At 22.2% G+C, this 16,877-nt stretch overlaps 2 protein-coding genes across 2 annotated transcripts; one reads left to right on the top strand and one right to left on the bottom strand.

Annotated features, from left to right (window-relative positions):
* Positions 1-5,851: 5,851 nt before the first annotated feature.
* Positions 5,852-9,543, bottom strand: LOC128957107 (alcohol dehydrogenase class-3-like). The gene is made up of 5 exons (XM_054302823.1): positions 9,159-9,543; positions 8,017-8,469; positions 7,327-7,656; positions 6,066-6,308; positions 5,852-5,994 (listed from the first exon to the last, which is right to left on the bottom strand). The coding sequence occupies exons 1-5, from the start codon at positions 9,541-9,543 to the stop codon at positions 5,852-5,854; spliced, it is 1,554 nt and encodes a 517-aa protein (XP_054158798.1).
* A 2,022-nt stretch (positions 9,544-11,565) lies between these two features.
* On the top strand, positions 11,566-13,348 carry LOC128957138 (gamma-interferon-inducible lysosomal thiol reductase-like). The gene is made up of 5 exons (XM_054302856.1): positions 11,566-11,649; positions 11,812-12,053; positions 12,457-12,558; positions 12,657-12,872; positions 13,280-13,348. The coding sequence occupies exons 1-5, from the start codon at positions 11,580-11,582 to the stop codon at positions 13,316-13,318; spliced, it is 669 nt and encodes a 222-aa protein (XP_054158831.1). The 5' UTR covers positions 11,566-11,579; the 3' UTR covers positions 13,319-13,348.
* Positions 13,349-16,877: the final 3,529 nt, after the last annotated feature.

The following is a 16,877-nucleotide window of genomic DNA, read 5'->3' as shown; positions in this document are numbered from 1 at the left end:
TAAATTTTGTTTTAATTATTCAACAACAAAAATACTGATTTAATTTAATAACATAAGACCAATAATAACTAATTATTTTTTATTAAATATATATATATTTTGTTTGAAATTTTTTTATATATTTTTTATAAAAGGAAATATCAATACATATGTTGTCCGATGAAAACAAGATTCAATGTATAACTAATGAAACTTCGACTTCATGTCAAATGTCAAACATTTTCAAAGAGACTAACGATTGAATTGATTTATTCAAACAAACAAAAAATTATTAAAAAAAATTTCAATGAAAATATTTCAATGAAAAAATTATTTGATTTTAATAATAATTATTATTATTATTTACAAAAACACAAAAATTATTTATTAAACATTACACACACACACTATTATTATTTAATTTAAACATATTTTATATACATATATATCTAAACAATTTGCATGTTTAAAAAATAACTTATTATCATCATAATTAAATTAATTGTAATATATATTAATAAATTAAAAATAATTGTTATATTTAAATTGCATGAAAATATTTTAAATAATTATATATTTTATTCCAAAAAAAATAAATAAAATGTTTTATTTATTTTTCTGTGTTATTTAAAATAAAAGTTATATACATATTTAAATTAAATTAAATTAATTTTTAATATTTAATAATTAGACTTTTCAAATAAATATATATATATATATATAAATCATTTTTGCATATCTAATTTTATCAATCATAATAATTATAATTACAGTATATAATTGCTATTTTAAATATTTTAACATTTTCCAAGTAAACTATTAAATATTTTTAAAAATAAACTAATAATTATATAAAAATTATATTTGTTTTATTTTTATGTGTAAATTTTCTAATATCTAATTTTTTAAAATAATAATTTAATATATTTTAAAAGTAAACTTTTTAACATAATAATTATTTAGTTATTTATTTATTTAACCTAAAATTTTTTTAAGAATATATATATATTTTTTTAACACTTCAAAATTTTAAATATATTACTTTTTATTATTTATGAAAAGTTTAGTTCAATCAACAAAAAAAAACATTTAATAAACAATTTTTAATTAATAAAACTGAAAATTTATATTCAAAGTTACTAATTAATTATGTCATAAATCATGTTTATGTTTGATATATTCATATAATATTTTTTGAAGTTTATGTTAAACATAAATCTAAATTATCTATTGTTTTATATGTACTATATATATATATATATTATAAATATATTTAATACAATTTTAATATATATATATATAATAAAAACAACTCATAATTAATCAATTGGGATTAGTTTTATAGTACAATAAATAAATGGCATTTACTGTATAGTATACTTGAATATAATATAATTTTCAAAATTATTTTACATTATATTATATGCAAAAATTTTTATTTTATAATACAGTATATTATTTATATAAAACACACAATAAATTAACGTAAAAATTAGTACTGTATTCATCAAAATTATTTATATATTTATATAGTTATCTCTGAGAAAACATAAATATATTAAACAAATAATTCATTTATTATTATAAATACTCCAAAATATATATATATATAACAAATAGAAATAATATATATATATATATATATATATATATATATATATATATATATATATATACAATATATACTGTTTACTGATTAAACAACACAGTGTTTAACACATACTATACTATACAAGTAGTATATACTGTATATTATTACCAGAGACCGGCAGACGCCTAATGGTTGCAGAAAGTCTGCAACAATAACATTGCATTTTAATAAAAATAATAATTACACTCAAAAAATGAAATGATTTTTTTTATTAAAATAAAACCAGTTAAGAATGCTAGAAATCATTATTAGAAAAAAACTTTGACGGCATAAAATATTATTTTCGCAAAGTAACTGTAAGTTGATTTTAGTCATATAGTCAAATGAGTCAGTATGACAAAATATACTCAACTTTAGTCATGTAGGGTATCAAATGATTCAGTATGACAAAATATACTCAACTTTAGTTATGTAGGGTATCAAATGATTCAGTATGACAAAATATACTCAACTTTAGTTATGTAGGGTATCAAATGATTCAGTATGACAAAATATACTCAACTTTAGTTATGTAGGGTATCAAATGATTCAGTATGACAAAATATACTCAACTTTAGTTATGTAGGGTATCAAATGATTCAGTATGACAAAATATACTCAACTTTAGTTATGTAGGGTATCAAATGATTCAGTATGACAAAATATACTCAACTTTAGTTATGTAGGGTATCAAATGATTCAGTATGACAAAATATACTCAACTTTAGTTATGTAGGGTATCAAATGATTCAATATGACAAAATATACTCAACTATAGTCATAGCGTATCAAATAACTCCGTATAACAAAATAAACCAAAACTTTAGTCATGTGATCAAATGATTAAGTATAACAAAATAAACAGCTGAAATCATATTTTTCCGCCATTTTTTGAAAAAATAAAATAATAATTTTGATCTATTATATATTATTTTTGATTTACATGTGATTTTTATATACAGGTATTTTGTGCTTTAATTGTACTTAAATTTTTTGTGTGTTTTCTTTATTTTACTTTACTTATAAATATTATAATCTTTTGAGTAAACATAGAGACATTTTTGCCGGTCTCCAATTATTACTAAACATTTCAAAAATTTTTTTGAACTAATAATATTAATAAAACTTTATATATATATATCAGTATAGTATACCTATATTATTGAATATTGAATTTATTTAAATAAATAATTTACTATCATATATATACTCTATATTTAAATTATATTATTAATATATTAAAAAAATATTTAAATTAATGTTGACATAATATACATATATATATAATCAATAATTTATATTTTGGACACCTTTATCAAAAACTAAGATTATATCACTAAAAATACTAATTAAACAGTACTTTTATATTATATATATATATAGATAGATCTATAACAATACAAATAAAACTATATATATATATATATATATATAGCTATTATGTAAACAGTAATAAACAAATATATATACACACAATAAAACAATTAGCTAAATTAATCCCCCCTATAATTTAAATATCAAAAGTGCACAATATATAATACATTGACGTAAATAACAATCAATTTAAAATAAACTATATATATATTATACTGTATTCATATTGACTAATTACTAAGCCATAATAATAAACGTTTAAAACAGTATATAAATGCACACCAAAAAAAATAAAATATTAAAAATATTTTGTAGATATAATTATAATTTTTTTTAATATAAATAATTATATCGTATTTTACACATAATACTAGATAAATATTTTTTGGTTTTGTTTTGTTGTTTAAAATATTTTGTATAGAAATATTTGAGGAAATTAAATCAATCAAGCTTATTAGATTATATACTGTATATATATATTATTTATAGTTAATAGTTAAGCATTTAACTAAACATATTGACACCTACACACACATACACACACACATACACACACATACACACACATACACACACATACACACACATACACACACATACACACACATACACACACATACACACACATACACACACATACACACACATACACACACATACACACACATACACACACATACACACACATACACACACATACACACACATACACACACATACACACACATACACACACATACACACACATACACACACATACACACACATACACATACATACACACACATACACACACACATACACACACATACACACACATACACACACACACACACACACACACACACATACACTCATGAGTGATAAAGTGCTTATCCATTGCTTATCCGTTTGTTTTTCTTTTGCGAGCCGTCGACGTCCTACTGGTGGTGACCCTAATCCTTGCCCGACGTTTCGATGCCCGCAAGGGTTCGGAGTTAAAATTGGTCGGCTGTATGGGTTGGCCTAATGTGTGTGTGTGTGTGGGGGGAGGGGGTTATCATATTATTAGACCCAAACACACACACATACATAAAAAAAATTAATAAAACAATATTAGTATATATATGTATATTGTTTTTCATATACAACAATACTAACCATTGCCATTACCACCGGGATTACCACCACCACCTGGATTGCCACCACCTTGATTACCACCCTGATTATTAGGTGGCGGTTGTTGTACAGGTGCCGGTGCTGCCTGTGCTACCCGATTGGTTACAAACAATATGATAACTGGCCGCTGCCAAAACAATGGCAACTTTTGTTTCGGTGATAAATTTTCCGGTATATTAACAGTAATGTTGTTTGAATTGGTTGCCAAAGTTGTTGTCATAATAGTAGAAATAATAATAATAATAATAATTAACAATAATATCGGCAATGATTTTACAATCATTTTTAATAATAATAATAATATTAAGTTATTTATTGTTAATTAATTAAAACAACTTAAATCACCCAAAAAAAAAACAAAATATTTAGTAATTTTTTGTTGTAATTTAATTAAATATACATTTTATTTTTAAAATGTGATTAAAAAATAATAAATTATATTTAAATTTATTAAAAGTAATAGTATTTGAAAACCTAATTTAATTTAAATATGTTTTTTAAATAAATATTTGTTATTTGCAAAAAATAATAATAATATCAAATAATAATAAAAATGTTAATATCAATTAGTTTTGCTAATCAAAATTACATATTTAAAAAATGTTTTAATTTATATTTATTTATTAGTGTAATGTTAGTCAACTTTTTTTTTATTTTTTATATATATTATTATATAATAGGATATTAATACAAATATATATATATATACTGTATATATATATATATGTTCAATATTTATACTACAGTATCAATACATCACACATTATTATTTATTTAATTATAAAAATGTATAATATATATAATAATAATTATATGTTTGATATGTTTTTACCCTAAATAAAATAACTATTAAATAAATTTTAATATTTTAACAACATTTTAATATTTAACTATCAAAAAAATCCTAAACTAATATAATCAAAAAAAAAATATTATATTTCAAAATCATACTAGTACATTTACTAAAATTTATATGAATAAAAAAATATATCATAAAAAACTAACTACAAAAATTGTAGTTATAAATAAAATAAAAATAATACATATAATTAAAAAAAATTAAATTGATCTATCTTAATTTAAATACCAAAATTAGTAATTTAATAATGATAAAAAAAATTAATTAACAAATATAATAATTTTTCAACAAAAATATATAATTATAAATTTTTATTAAATCAACAATAATAATAATTGTTACAAATAACCAAGATAGATTTTTTGATAATTGAAAATAATATTAATTGACTAAATATATTATATTAATATAATTATAATAGAAATAACTAATTAGTTTTAATTTTTATTATAATTATTTAGTGACAAATAATAGTTAAAAAAATGATTGGTATGTATAATAAAAAATAATACAAACAAAAAAAACAATATAATCAAAAAATATATATATAATTATAAATTTTATTAAATCAAAAATAATAATAATAATAATTGTTACAAATAACCAAGATAGATTTTTTTGATAATTGAAAATAATAATAATAATTGACTAAATATATTATATTAATATAATTATAATAGAAATAACTAATTAGTTTTAACTAATTTAGTTATTTAATGATATATAAAATGATTGGTATGTATAATAAAAAAAATAATAATACCAACAACAAAAAAACAATGTAAACCAACCAAAAAAAAGCTAACGATTTTTTTTGGAGGACAGGTAGCTATTATATAATAATGTAGTAATTATTTGTTTTCCTGTTCAAGACCACTATCATAGCTACTGGTAGTAACCCTAATACGGGTCCGGCGTCTCAATGTCCTCAAGCGTTCAACATTTCGGTTGTTTTGGAGTCGGCCATTAAACCCGCCGCCACCGACTGGTAGACCTATTGTATAACATACATAAGCATCGCATAGTATTGTACACACTAATTATAAACAACGTTAACTAACTAACCGCCAACACCTTGTGGTAGACCATTAGGACCTATAGCTCCGGGACCTATAGCTCCGGGACCTATGACTCCGGGACCGCCGGGAACCAGACCTAGACCACCGTTGGTCGGAACAAACAGTATAAGTAGCTGTCTTTGCCAGAACAGTGCCGACTTTTCGGGTGTCAAATCTCTGGGTATGTCTACACGGATGTTGTGGTGGTGGTCGACGTCGTCATCGGCGGTCAATGTATTGATATTTATTACTAATATAGTTATAGTCGTTATAATTAGCATTAATATCATTGACAATGAATTTACAGACATTTTTTGTTTGTTTGTTTGTTTCAAACTTAAACACAAAAATATTTATTAGATTTTTATCATAAAAATAAATTATTTTTTTTTAAAAAACTTAATATTTTTCAAAACTAAATACTTATTCAAATATCAATAATATTAATAATAATTACATATTAAATGCCAATTATAAAAAAGTTTACTAAAGTTTTTTTTTTGTTGCGAAAAACTAATAATATTTATAATAATAATAATAACAATAATAATATTTGAGACCTAATTTTAATTAAATATGAATAAATATTTGCTATAAAAATATATGCAAATAATAATAATAATTGTTATTATTATTATTATTAATATTATTATTATTAATAAATACATTGTAATCAATGAGTTTCTACTCTCTCTCTCTCTCTAATAGTTATTACCTATTAATACACATTATTTAATCATCAAAATATAACAAAATATTATTTTTTTTATAATAAAAAATAAATTTATTTTCTATTATTGTATTAAATAACATTAGTTATCAATTTTTTTTATTGTTGAAAAAAATAAATAATATAATATATCAAATAAAAAACATAACTGTATATAAAGTATTGTCAAATAAAACACATTTCTATTTATATAATATATATATAAAAAAAATTTATATCAATATTAATAATAATCAAATATTTGATTAAATTTCCTGCTTTTTTCAAACAAATATAATAAAATAAATAATAATAAATAACAAAACAAAAAAAATCTAATTTTATTTTTAAGTACTGTTGACAAAACTTTAGATTTTTTTTTGTAATTAAATTTATAAAAATTGTAGTATTTTTTATTAAATTTTTCAAAAATCTTATACTTATAACAACTCAAAACTACTTATACTATATAATAAAACAAAAATAAAATTTATAAAAAAAACTATAAAATTATAGTTTTATTTCTATTAAAAAATTATAACATTTCTAATAATATTACTATTGATTTTCAAATCATCAATAGCTTTGTTAATATCATTCAATTGGTATCTATTGCTAACAAATTGATCCACTAATTGATGAAACAGTTTATCGTTTCGATATTTTCGGATCAATTCAAGGACACCATCTTTGCCCTTGTATTTACCGTATAGACCGCCGGTAAGTGTCAGGCCGTCCAATAGTCGGCCCGATGATAGCTCAATGACATCGTCCCGCTGGACGAGACCGACGGAAACAAACGTACCCCAAGTGGCCAAACATTTCAACGAAGTGTCCATTGTATTTGGTTTGGCTATACAATCAAATGCATAGTCAACACCCAAACCGTCTGGAAAACCAAAATATATTATTAAATTTTTTTTAAAGACCTAACTGTCCTATTACTAGACTAGACTACCTGTGCCTATGAAACTAGACTATGCTATCTATGCTATGATACTAGAGTCTAGTAACTAGACTATACTACTTATGCTATGATATTAGACTAAACTACCTGTGCATATGAAACTAGACTAGACTACCTGTGCTTTGATACTAGACTAGACTACCTATGCTATGAAACTAGACTATACTACCTATTCTATTACTAAATTATACTACCTGTGTTATTACTAGACTAGACTACCTATGCTATGAAATTAGACTAGACTACTTGTGCATATGAATCCAGACTAGAGTTATATATTACCTGTTAATTGCCGAACCGTATCATAGATTTGATCCATCGATTGTTGGCCAGCATTGATAAAGTGTGTCAAACCAAACGGCTGGGCCGTCACCTGCTTGTCCTCATTGACATCCACACCTATAATAGTCAGGGCATCCCTAAACTTACAGCCCAACACAACAGCCAAACCGACAGCACCCAACCCCCAGACTAGACATGTCGATCCCGGGTTAACTCGGGCAATGTTATGAGCGGCACCGTAACCAGTGGGCAGACAGCAGCCAAACACGGACATGACATCCAAGGGTAGACTGTGATCGTCAACTTTGGCCAACATTTCGGGCCTGACAATAGCGTATTGGACAAATGTGGCCAAATTTACGTTAGTCGACGGCGTAAGTATTGGTTCATTGGTACCGACTGTACGGTATCGGCTGATACCATCATCGGGTAGCCATCCCTGTTCACAGTCACCTTAAAATAATAAAATAAATTTTTTTTTTTATAATAAAATAGGTATGTCTAGTGTTCCCGATCAACAGTTCCCAGTTAGGGAAAGTTCCCTAATATATCATAAATTCACATAAAATTTCAAGGAAAATGCCCTTATGTTCCCTATGTTCACCTATGAAAATTCCCAGGGAATTTAATTTCCATGCGCTTTAATTATAATGTTTTTTAAAAAATATAAATTTTATAGTAATTTTTTTTTAAAAAAATGAGTTACACTATTTATAAATACAACTTTTTTAAAAAAATAATATTTAGTATAAAATTTATTTTAAAAAAACATTATAATTAAAATATACAGTATATTGTGATGGAAGCGCATGGAAATTAAATTCCCCGGAAATTTTCATAGGGGGAACATAGGGAACATAGGGAACATAGGGAACATAGGGAACATAGGGAACATAGGGAACATAGGGAACATAGGGAACATAGGGAACATAGGGAACATAGGGAACATAGGGAACATAGGGAACATAGGGAACATAGGGAACATAGGGAACATAGGGAACATAGGGAACATAGGGAACATAGGGAACATAGGGAACATAGGGAACATAGGGAACATAGGGAACATAGGGAACATAGGGAACATAGGGAACATAGGGAACATAGGGAACATAGGGAACATAGGGAACATAACGGCACAATACCTTTACCGACGGCCAGCTGACAGTCATTGGTTAAGGGATTGAGACATAGGGGACATTGGTTGCACTGGGGTCGCCATAATAGTACAACATGATCGCCCACTTGGACACCGTCATCATCATCAGCGGTAACTCCCGGACCAACCGATTCGACAATACCCGCTCCTTCGTGACCGTTGATCATCGGCTGGCCATAGGGTATATGACTATCGGATCGTTGGCCCCAAATCGTCGATGCGTCCGATCGGCAGACACCCGACGCATAGAGTTTGACCCGAACTTCGCCCGATTTGGGTGCCGCGACCACCAGTTCCTCGATGACTAGCGGCTGGTTTGGCCACCGAAATACGGCTCCCTTGCATTTAATTGGCTGACCTATTGTTGCCATAATATACAGTATTATTATTAATATTATTACTATTACTGATATTAGTATATAAATAGTTAAATAAATTACTAGATATTAACTAACTATTGATTTTATAATATTATATAAATTTTATTATTATTAGTATATAAATAATATAAACATATCAATAACTATTGATTATATAATATTATATAATTTTGTTTATATGTTATATATCTTATATGTTTTTTAAACATGTTATATAATCATTTTTTTTTTGATTAACTATTTATTAATATATCTATATTATAATTAATATGATATTGAAACGGGAAAACTAGTAGATTCCCGTTTGTTCCCGTCCTGGTCCCGGCTGAAACCAAATACCGTTTTTAACACTTAATAAATATAAAATACTAGATAATTATATTATATATATATATAAATAAATAAATAGTACTATAAATGTAAATGTAATTTTTTTTACTAAAATAAATATTTATATACTGTATGTCAACAAACTATATAAAAAGTCAATAATTTTAAACAACATTTAGTATTAAAAAAAATATTTAATTTTCTAAACAAAAAAAATCATAAAAAGTTTATTATAAAATAATTTTTAGATAAGTAAATGTCAAGTGTAAATAGATTATTAAATAATAATAATAGTTAAATTTAATTATATTTTTAATTAGTTAATTTTTAGTATTAAAACTTATAATATATTTTATAATAAAATTAATGTTTCATTAAACACTATATTAATTTGATAACTTTTACTTAACTTTTTTAAAAATTTATTTATCGATTTTAGTTTTATCATAATTTTCAGTTTAAATCAAATACAGTATTAAATGATGATAATTAAAAAATAAATATTATGTAATAATACTGAGTAATGTACTGTACTGTAAATATTTAATTAAGTTATTAATTAATTAAATAAATAAAATAATAAGTAATTAAGTAACTAACAAAATAATAATAAAATAAAATTATATAAAAGTTTATTGTTATTTATTTAATAGTGTCAATTAAATACAATTATTTAATATTAATAATATATTGTATACACAATAAATAAATAAAAATTATTTTTTTTTGCAACTAATGTTAAGATTAATAAACAATTTAATAATAATAATAATCTGATATATAATAGGTTGAAAAAACTATTAAAAAAATAAAAGTTATTAACTTATAGTTAAATAATAATATTAAATGACTCACAACAAAAAAAATATAAATTATTGGCATTGAATTAATACTAAAAATAATAAAAAAAAGTTTCAAACATTTAATATATATTTTTCATATAAATATTTATATTTGAAAAAAATCTATATATTATATATATATATATTAGTATAGTTTAAAAACTTTTTATTTTGTGATTTTATTATAAAACAGTGAGTTAGCACAAAATAGCATTGAATTATTTTATAATAAAAATAATAATAATAATCACTATTACTTTTATTTTGTAAATTTTTTCATTTCTACTTTAAAATAATACAGTAGTACTGTATATATCTATATATATATATAAAATATTATATATGATAATATAAAAAAAATGTTGATATAGCCTTGATAATTTTTGTTTAGGCACATTATTATCTCGTATATGATAATAATAATAATAATAATGCAATATGACATCAACTATGATAATATAATATAAAATATATATATATAATAGTTAACAATATAGTTATTATTATTATTATTATTATTATTATTTTTATTATTATTATATCTTCAATTGTTTGTCACACTGAGAAACTAAACAACTGGTTTTCAAATTTTAATTAACTTTAAATTTATTTTATATGATAATAAAATATGTACAGTATATAATATATAAGATATAATATAAGTTTCATTGTGTATAAAGACAATGCCTAATAATTTTTTTTTTGATTATAAAGTCGTAATAAATTAATTAAAAATAATTGTCATTAAAATTGTTATTTTTGTGGTATTATATGATACAAGTTGTTTGTGTTAATTTATATACAGATATAATAGTTTTTTTAAATTAATAATAATTTTACTAAATTTACAACATTATGATTCAATTAGTTAAGTGTTTAACTATTTTTATGCTATTTAGCTATAATAGCCATGAAATTTTTGCAGGTATATTATTATTAATAATATTAATTAAATTAAATTTTTATTATTATTTAAATTCCATTATATTATTAATTAAATTAAATTTTTGTTATTAATTAAATTAAATTTTTGTTATTAATTAAATTAAATTTTTATTATCAATTAATTATTTATTCATTATTATAGCAAATACTATACAAATTGGTGCCTACATTGAATCCCTGTGCCCGGATAGCCGTGATTTTGTTAACCAACAACTATGGCCAACCTATGAGGCCCTGAAAGCGGAGTCACCACCGGTTATATCCGTTAATTTGGTACCCTTTGGCAATGCTGATATGACATTTGTTAGCAACTCTACCACACAGCCAATGTTGACCTACACGTGCCAGCACAAGGGTCAGGAATGTCTCGGAAATATTATTCAGGTATTTAAAAATATTTTTAATAAATAAATAAATAATAATAAATATTTTAAGTTTTTTTAAGTTTATAGAATAGCATAGAATAATATTAGACTTTTATTATTATTATTATTAATATAACATTTATATCAAAATTTTTTTTACTAATTTTACACATATTTTTTACACCATATAATAATACAGTAAATGATTTTAAACACTAATTAAAAAATATTTGAAATAATATTAATAGTAATTATTATTAGTAGTATTACTTTATTTTAATTTAAAAAATATTAATTTATAATTACATTAAACTTAGAATATATGAAAAATAATAAATAATAATTAACAAAATTGTTTATTTTTCAAAAATTTTAATTGTTAATTAATTTTTATTTTATTTTTTAATTTTTATAAAAAATAGTCATGCGCATTTATCAAACTTGATCTGGATAAAAGTCTAGGACTGACAAACTGTATGTTTAAATCAACTAATTGGCGGACACCCTATCAATCAAGTGCACAGGTAGATTTTTTTAGAAAAAAATAAATAATTTATTTATATATATATATATATTTAAAAAAATATTTTAATTAATAAAAAAATTATTGATATATATAAAGTGTGCCAAAGATCTAAACATTGACTTTACGGTACTGTCCGACTGCGCCAACTCACTGGAAGGACTGGCCATCGAGTACTTTATGTCGGGTCAGACCCGTAGTCTGGAGCCGAAACACAATTGGATACCGTGGGTGACATTGAACGGTGTCCACACCCAGCAGATCCAGGACGAGGCTACCACTGATCTATTGGGATTGATTTGCAAAACTTATCGGGTAATTGAATACATATATATATTCATATATAGTATATACAGTATATATATACAGTATATATATACACAGTGTATACAGTATATATATACACTGTATATACAGTATATATATACACAGTATATACAGTATATATATAATATTTTTTTTTAATTTTTTAATTAATATTTAATTAATTAAATTAGTATTATATATATATATATAGATTATATTTATTATTAATATACTGTATATTATATATATTTTATTATATATTATATACTATATATTATAATATTTATAGAATATATATATATATGTATATATATTATATTTATACAAGTTTTTAATTATCTAAATAATACTCTAAATATTTTGTTGTTGTTGAAATAAATATATTAATAATTTTTGTTTTGTTTTTTCAATTACAGGGATCGACTACACCTAAAGCGTGTCAATCAAAATTATAGACAATTTTTGTTTAAACAAAAAATTATATATAAAATTACAAATAGTTTTTTGTTGTTAATATTAAGATCCAAATATTGTGATATAATTATTATTAATATAAATTTAATTTTATTAACAGCAATTAAAGACAATTTTTAAAAAATTTTATTTCATTAGTAAATTCTCTCTCTCTCTCTCTCTCTCTCTCTCTTCAAAATTTAAGTTCAATACTTATATGAATGTTATTTATTAATAATTTTTTTAAAAAAAATGTTTTACAAAATATTCTAAAATTTAAAATAAAAATTATATATTATTAATAAATTACATTTATTAATATTATAATATTGTTGTTTAATAATTACATTTTTCAGTTAACAAACTTCATCTAATAATTTATAACCATGTTGAATTTATATTAAATATAATAGATAATAATCATAAATATTAAAAAATATAATTATTATAAAATTTAGTTTATTAATTATATATTATTTAATTTAATTTAAATCTTTTTTCCCACAACTTTAATAATAAAGATAATGTTACATTGAAAAAAATATAATAGTATAAATGTAAAATTTATTTTAAGTTTTTTTTCTGTGATTATGATTAATAATGAGTTAAACTTACAATTTATTAATAATATTTTTATTTAAAAACATTTTTAATCGAATCCAGAAAACTATCTGTATTTCTATTGAATCTGTAAAATAGTTTTCAAAAAAAAACATTACTATTGAAATTTTACACTTTAAAAAAAAATATTTACCTAAATTTTATTTCTAAATAATTTTTTAGAAATTCATGTTCACTTAAATTGTCAACAATTTGTTGATAATTTGGCGTATTTTTCATAACATATGACATTGTTATCATCCATTGGTCACTATTGGTAATAATTTGCGAACACGTGGGTCGAGTTGAATATACCGGTTGTAACATTGATGTTAACAATTTGTTTATTTTTGATAGATATTTATAATAAACAACATTTCTATTTTTATCTAAATCACTTTTAAAATAAATTTTTTTTAATTAAATTATATTAATAATAAGTTAATAATTAAATTATATTCATACTTATAGTTAATATCAAACAATTCCTGTCCGATAATACCTAAGCTATAGATATCACGTTTTTCATTATACTGTCCGCTATAAGCTTCTGGTGCTGTATATCGTTGACTACCTATTCTTGATGTATGAAGTTGTGAATGTGTATCAGTTCTCAAGTGATCTGTTGTCAAACCAAAGTCACATAATTTCAAAAACCGATTACGAATTGGTTTATCATTGATGAGTATATTTGCGGGTTTGAGATCGCGATGAATAACCAGTGGTTGTCTTGTATGCAGATATTCAACGCATTCACACAATTCAAGCATCAGATGACTTGTTATGTAATACTCGACACAATTCATCGATTCATTTGATTGACGTTTAAATATATTTGCTTTGATTTCAATAAAATTTTTCATACTTTGTGAACATAATTCCAATTGAATATATAATATATTTGTCTCAAACCACGCGTAATAAAATTTAACCACAAATTTTGACTGCAGTTTAATTAATTGATTTATTTCACCTAAAGATGAATCCTTATGATTTTTATCTATTAAATGTAAAATTTTTATTAATAATATATTTATATTTGGATTAACTTTTGAATACCTTTTATTTTAATTTGTTTTATTGCATAAAATTTTTTAGTTTCATTGTCATCAACTTTATATACAGATGAAAAACTCCCGTTCCTATAATGTCTAATTGATTGAAACAATTATCATAGTAGTTGTTATTTTTTCTAAATATAAATATAAATCAATTGTTTCATAGGTTTCATTCAATTCATTGGCAATCAAATCAATAAAATCTTTTGCATAACATTTTTCCAATTCAATTGTATGTTTCGTATAATTAAGTTTATAATAGTTGTAACCGTTGTTTATATAATTATGTTTTATATTATCAATTGTTAGTACATTAAGTTTTGTTGGCATATCATATGATATTTCATCAGCCAAACCGCATTGATATACATAACCATTAGTTGTTAGAAAATACGTTAAGTCAATATAATTATTATCATAATGTGAAATTGATTTTATATTTTTTAAGTCATAAATCAGTTGAGGTTTATAATATTTTTTGTTATTTTTATGTCCCAATTGATTGTAATCATTTTCACCCCAACTGTAAACAAGTTCATCATTACTTGTTATGTCAAATGAACACAAATCGTAACAATAAATTGATTTAATTATAGTATTTGTTGGAAATATAATACGTTTGGGACTATCAATGTAATCATTTTGTTGTCCACAACCGCACTGTCCGTATCTGTTATAACCCCATCCATAGACAGTGCCATTACTGGTCAGCGCCAGTGAATGATAAAAACCACACTTGATATCAATAATACTTTTGTCGATTAAATATTCAATAATTGCTGGTTTGTTGTACTCATCATCACTGGTATGTCTACCCAATTGTTTGAATCCATTGTAACCCCAGCTATATATTTGTTGATCACTTGTTATACACAATACAAAATTATATCCATTTATAAATTTTTCAACATTTTTGTCGCACAATTCAGGTATAACTTGTGGTTCATTAACATCATTGTTATGACCCAAACCAAGTATACCATTCAAGTTATAACCCAATGTATAGACTTGATCATCAATTGTTACAAACCATACATTATTGCCGTTACAATAAAATAGTTTTATTTTATATTTTAAATTATTTGGTATATTCTCACTGAATGGAAATTTATACAACAAAATATCAATATCAGACATTTTCTATTATTAATAAATTTGTTTTTAATAACTTTCACCATTTTATTACATACATTACATTAGATAATAATAAATATTAATACAAAATATAAATGTGTTAAAACATAATTTTCAACAAATTATAACCATGTTTTTTATCACAATAATATAGAAATAAAATAAATTGTATTTTATTCTGTAATAGAAATAATAGTTTAAACTATATAATATATTTATCACATTATTATTTCATTATTTTTTTGATAATTATTTTACATTTATTACAAGTATTACAATATTATAACTACTATATGGAAAATTGCGGTGAAATTATTAATTATATTTATAAAAATAATATTTATTAATATTATAGTAAAATAATTTATTAGTTATTAGCTATTATAAAAAAAATTATTGTATAACTAAAAATATATTATCATTAAGATTATACAATATATATATATATATATAAAATTTATTAAATTATTTATATTATTATTTATTCAAAAACAATCTTATTACATATTTTATATTATTTAATATTTTTTCATACAATGGAAATTTATTCAACTAAATATCTATTGAAGATTTTTTTTTAATTTTATTAATTAAAATAATTTTAATTTAACAACTATATTATTTTGTTGAAACATTACATTTATACAAAATAATAATGTTTAACAAAATTTTCTAATTTTTAATAAATAATTTTTAACCATGATTATTATCACACTATTACTAATGTAAAAAAAATATTTTATATCTTATATAATAATAGTATTTAATG

Source organism: Oppia nitens, unplaced genomic scaffold, assembly GCF_028296485.1.
Source record: "Oppia nitens isolate AA-2021 unplaced genomic scaffold, nextdenovo-longstitch-racon4-pilon3 scaffold36_pilon_pilon_pilon, whole genome shotgun sequence".
In the NCBI taxonomy this organism is placed as follows: Eukaryota; Metazoa; Arthropoda; class Arachnida; order Sarcoptiformes; family Oppiidae; genus Oppia; species Oppia nitens.
The sequence above is the reverse complement of the archived record's forward strand: the minus strand, read 5'-3'. Positions and strand labels throughout refer to the sequence as shown.

What these genes read in the sequence shown, in the direction of transcription:
- LOC128957107 (XM_054302823.1), bottom strand. Translation starts at nt 9,543, where the DNA reads ATGGCAACAATAGGTCAGCCAATTAAATGCAAGGGAGCCGTATTTCGG. An exon ending in TACGGTTCGGCAATTAACAG is followed by an intron (nt 7,657 to 8,016) that starts GTAATATATAAC and finishes TTGGTTTTCCAG; the next exon opens with ACGGTTTGGGTGTTGACTAT. An exon ending in TCTACCACAAGGTGTTGGCG is followed by an intron (nt 5,995 to 6,065) that starts GTTAGTTAGTTA and finishes GTTATACAATAG; the next exon opens with GTCTACCAGTCGGTGGCGGC.
- LOC128957138 (XM_054302856.1), top strand. Translation starts at nt 11,580, where the DNA reads ATGATTCAATTAGTTAAGTGTTTAACTATTTTTATGCTATTTAGCTAT. An exon ending in GTCTCGGAAATATTATTCAG is followed by an intron (nt 12,054 to 12,456) that starts GTATTTAAAAAT and finishes TATAAAAAATAG; the next exon opens with TCATGCGCATTTATCAAACT. An exon ending in TGATTTGCAAAACTTATCGG is followed by an intron (nt 12,873 to 13,279) that starts GTAATTGAATAC and finishes TTTCAATTACAG; the next exon opens with GGATCGACTACACCTAAAGC.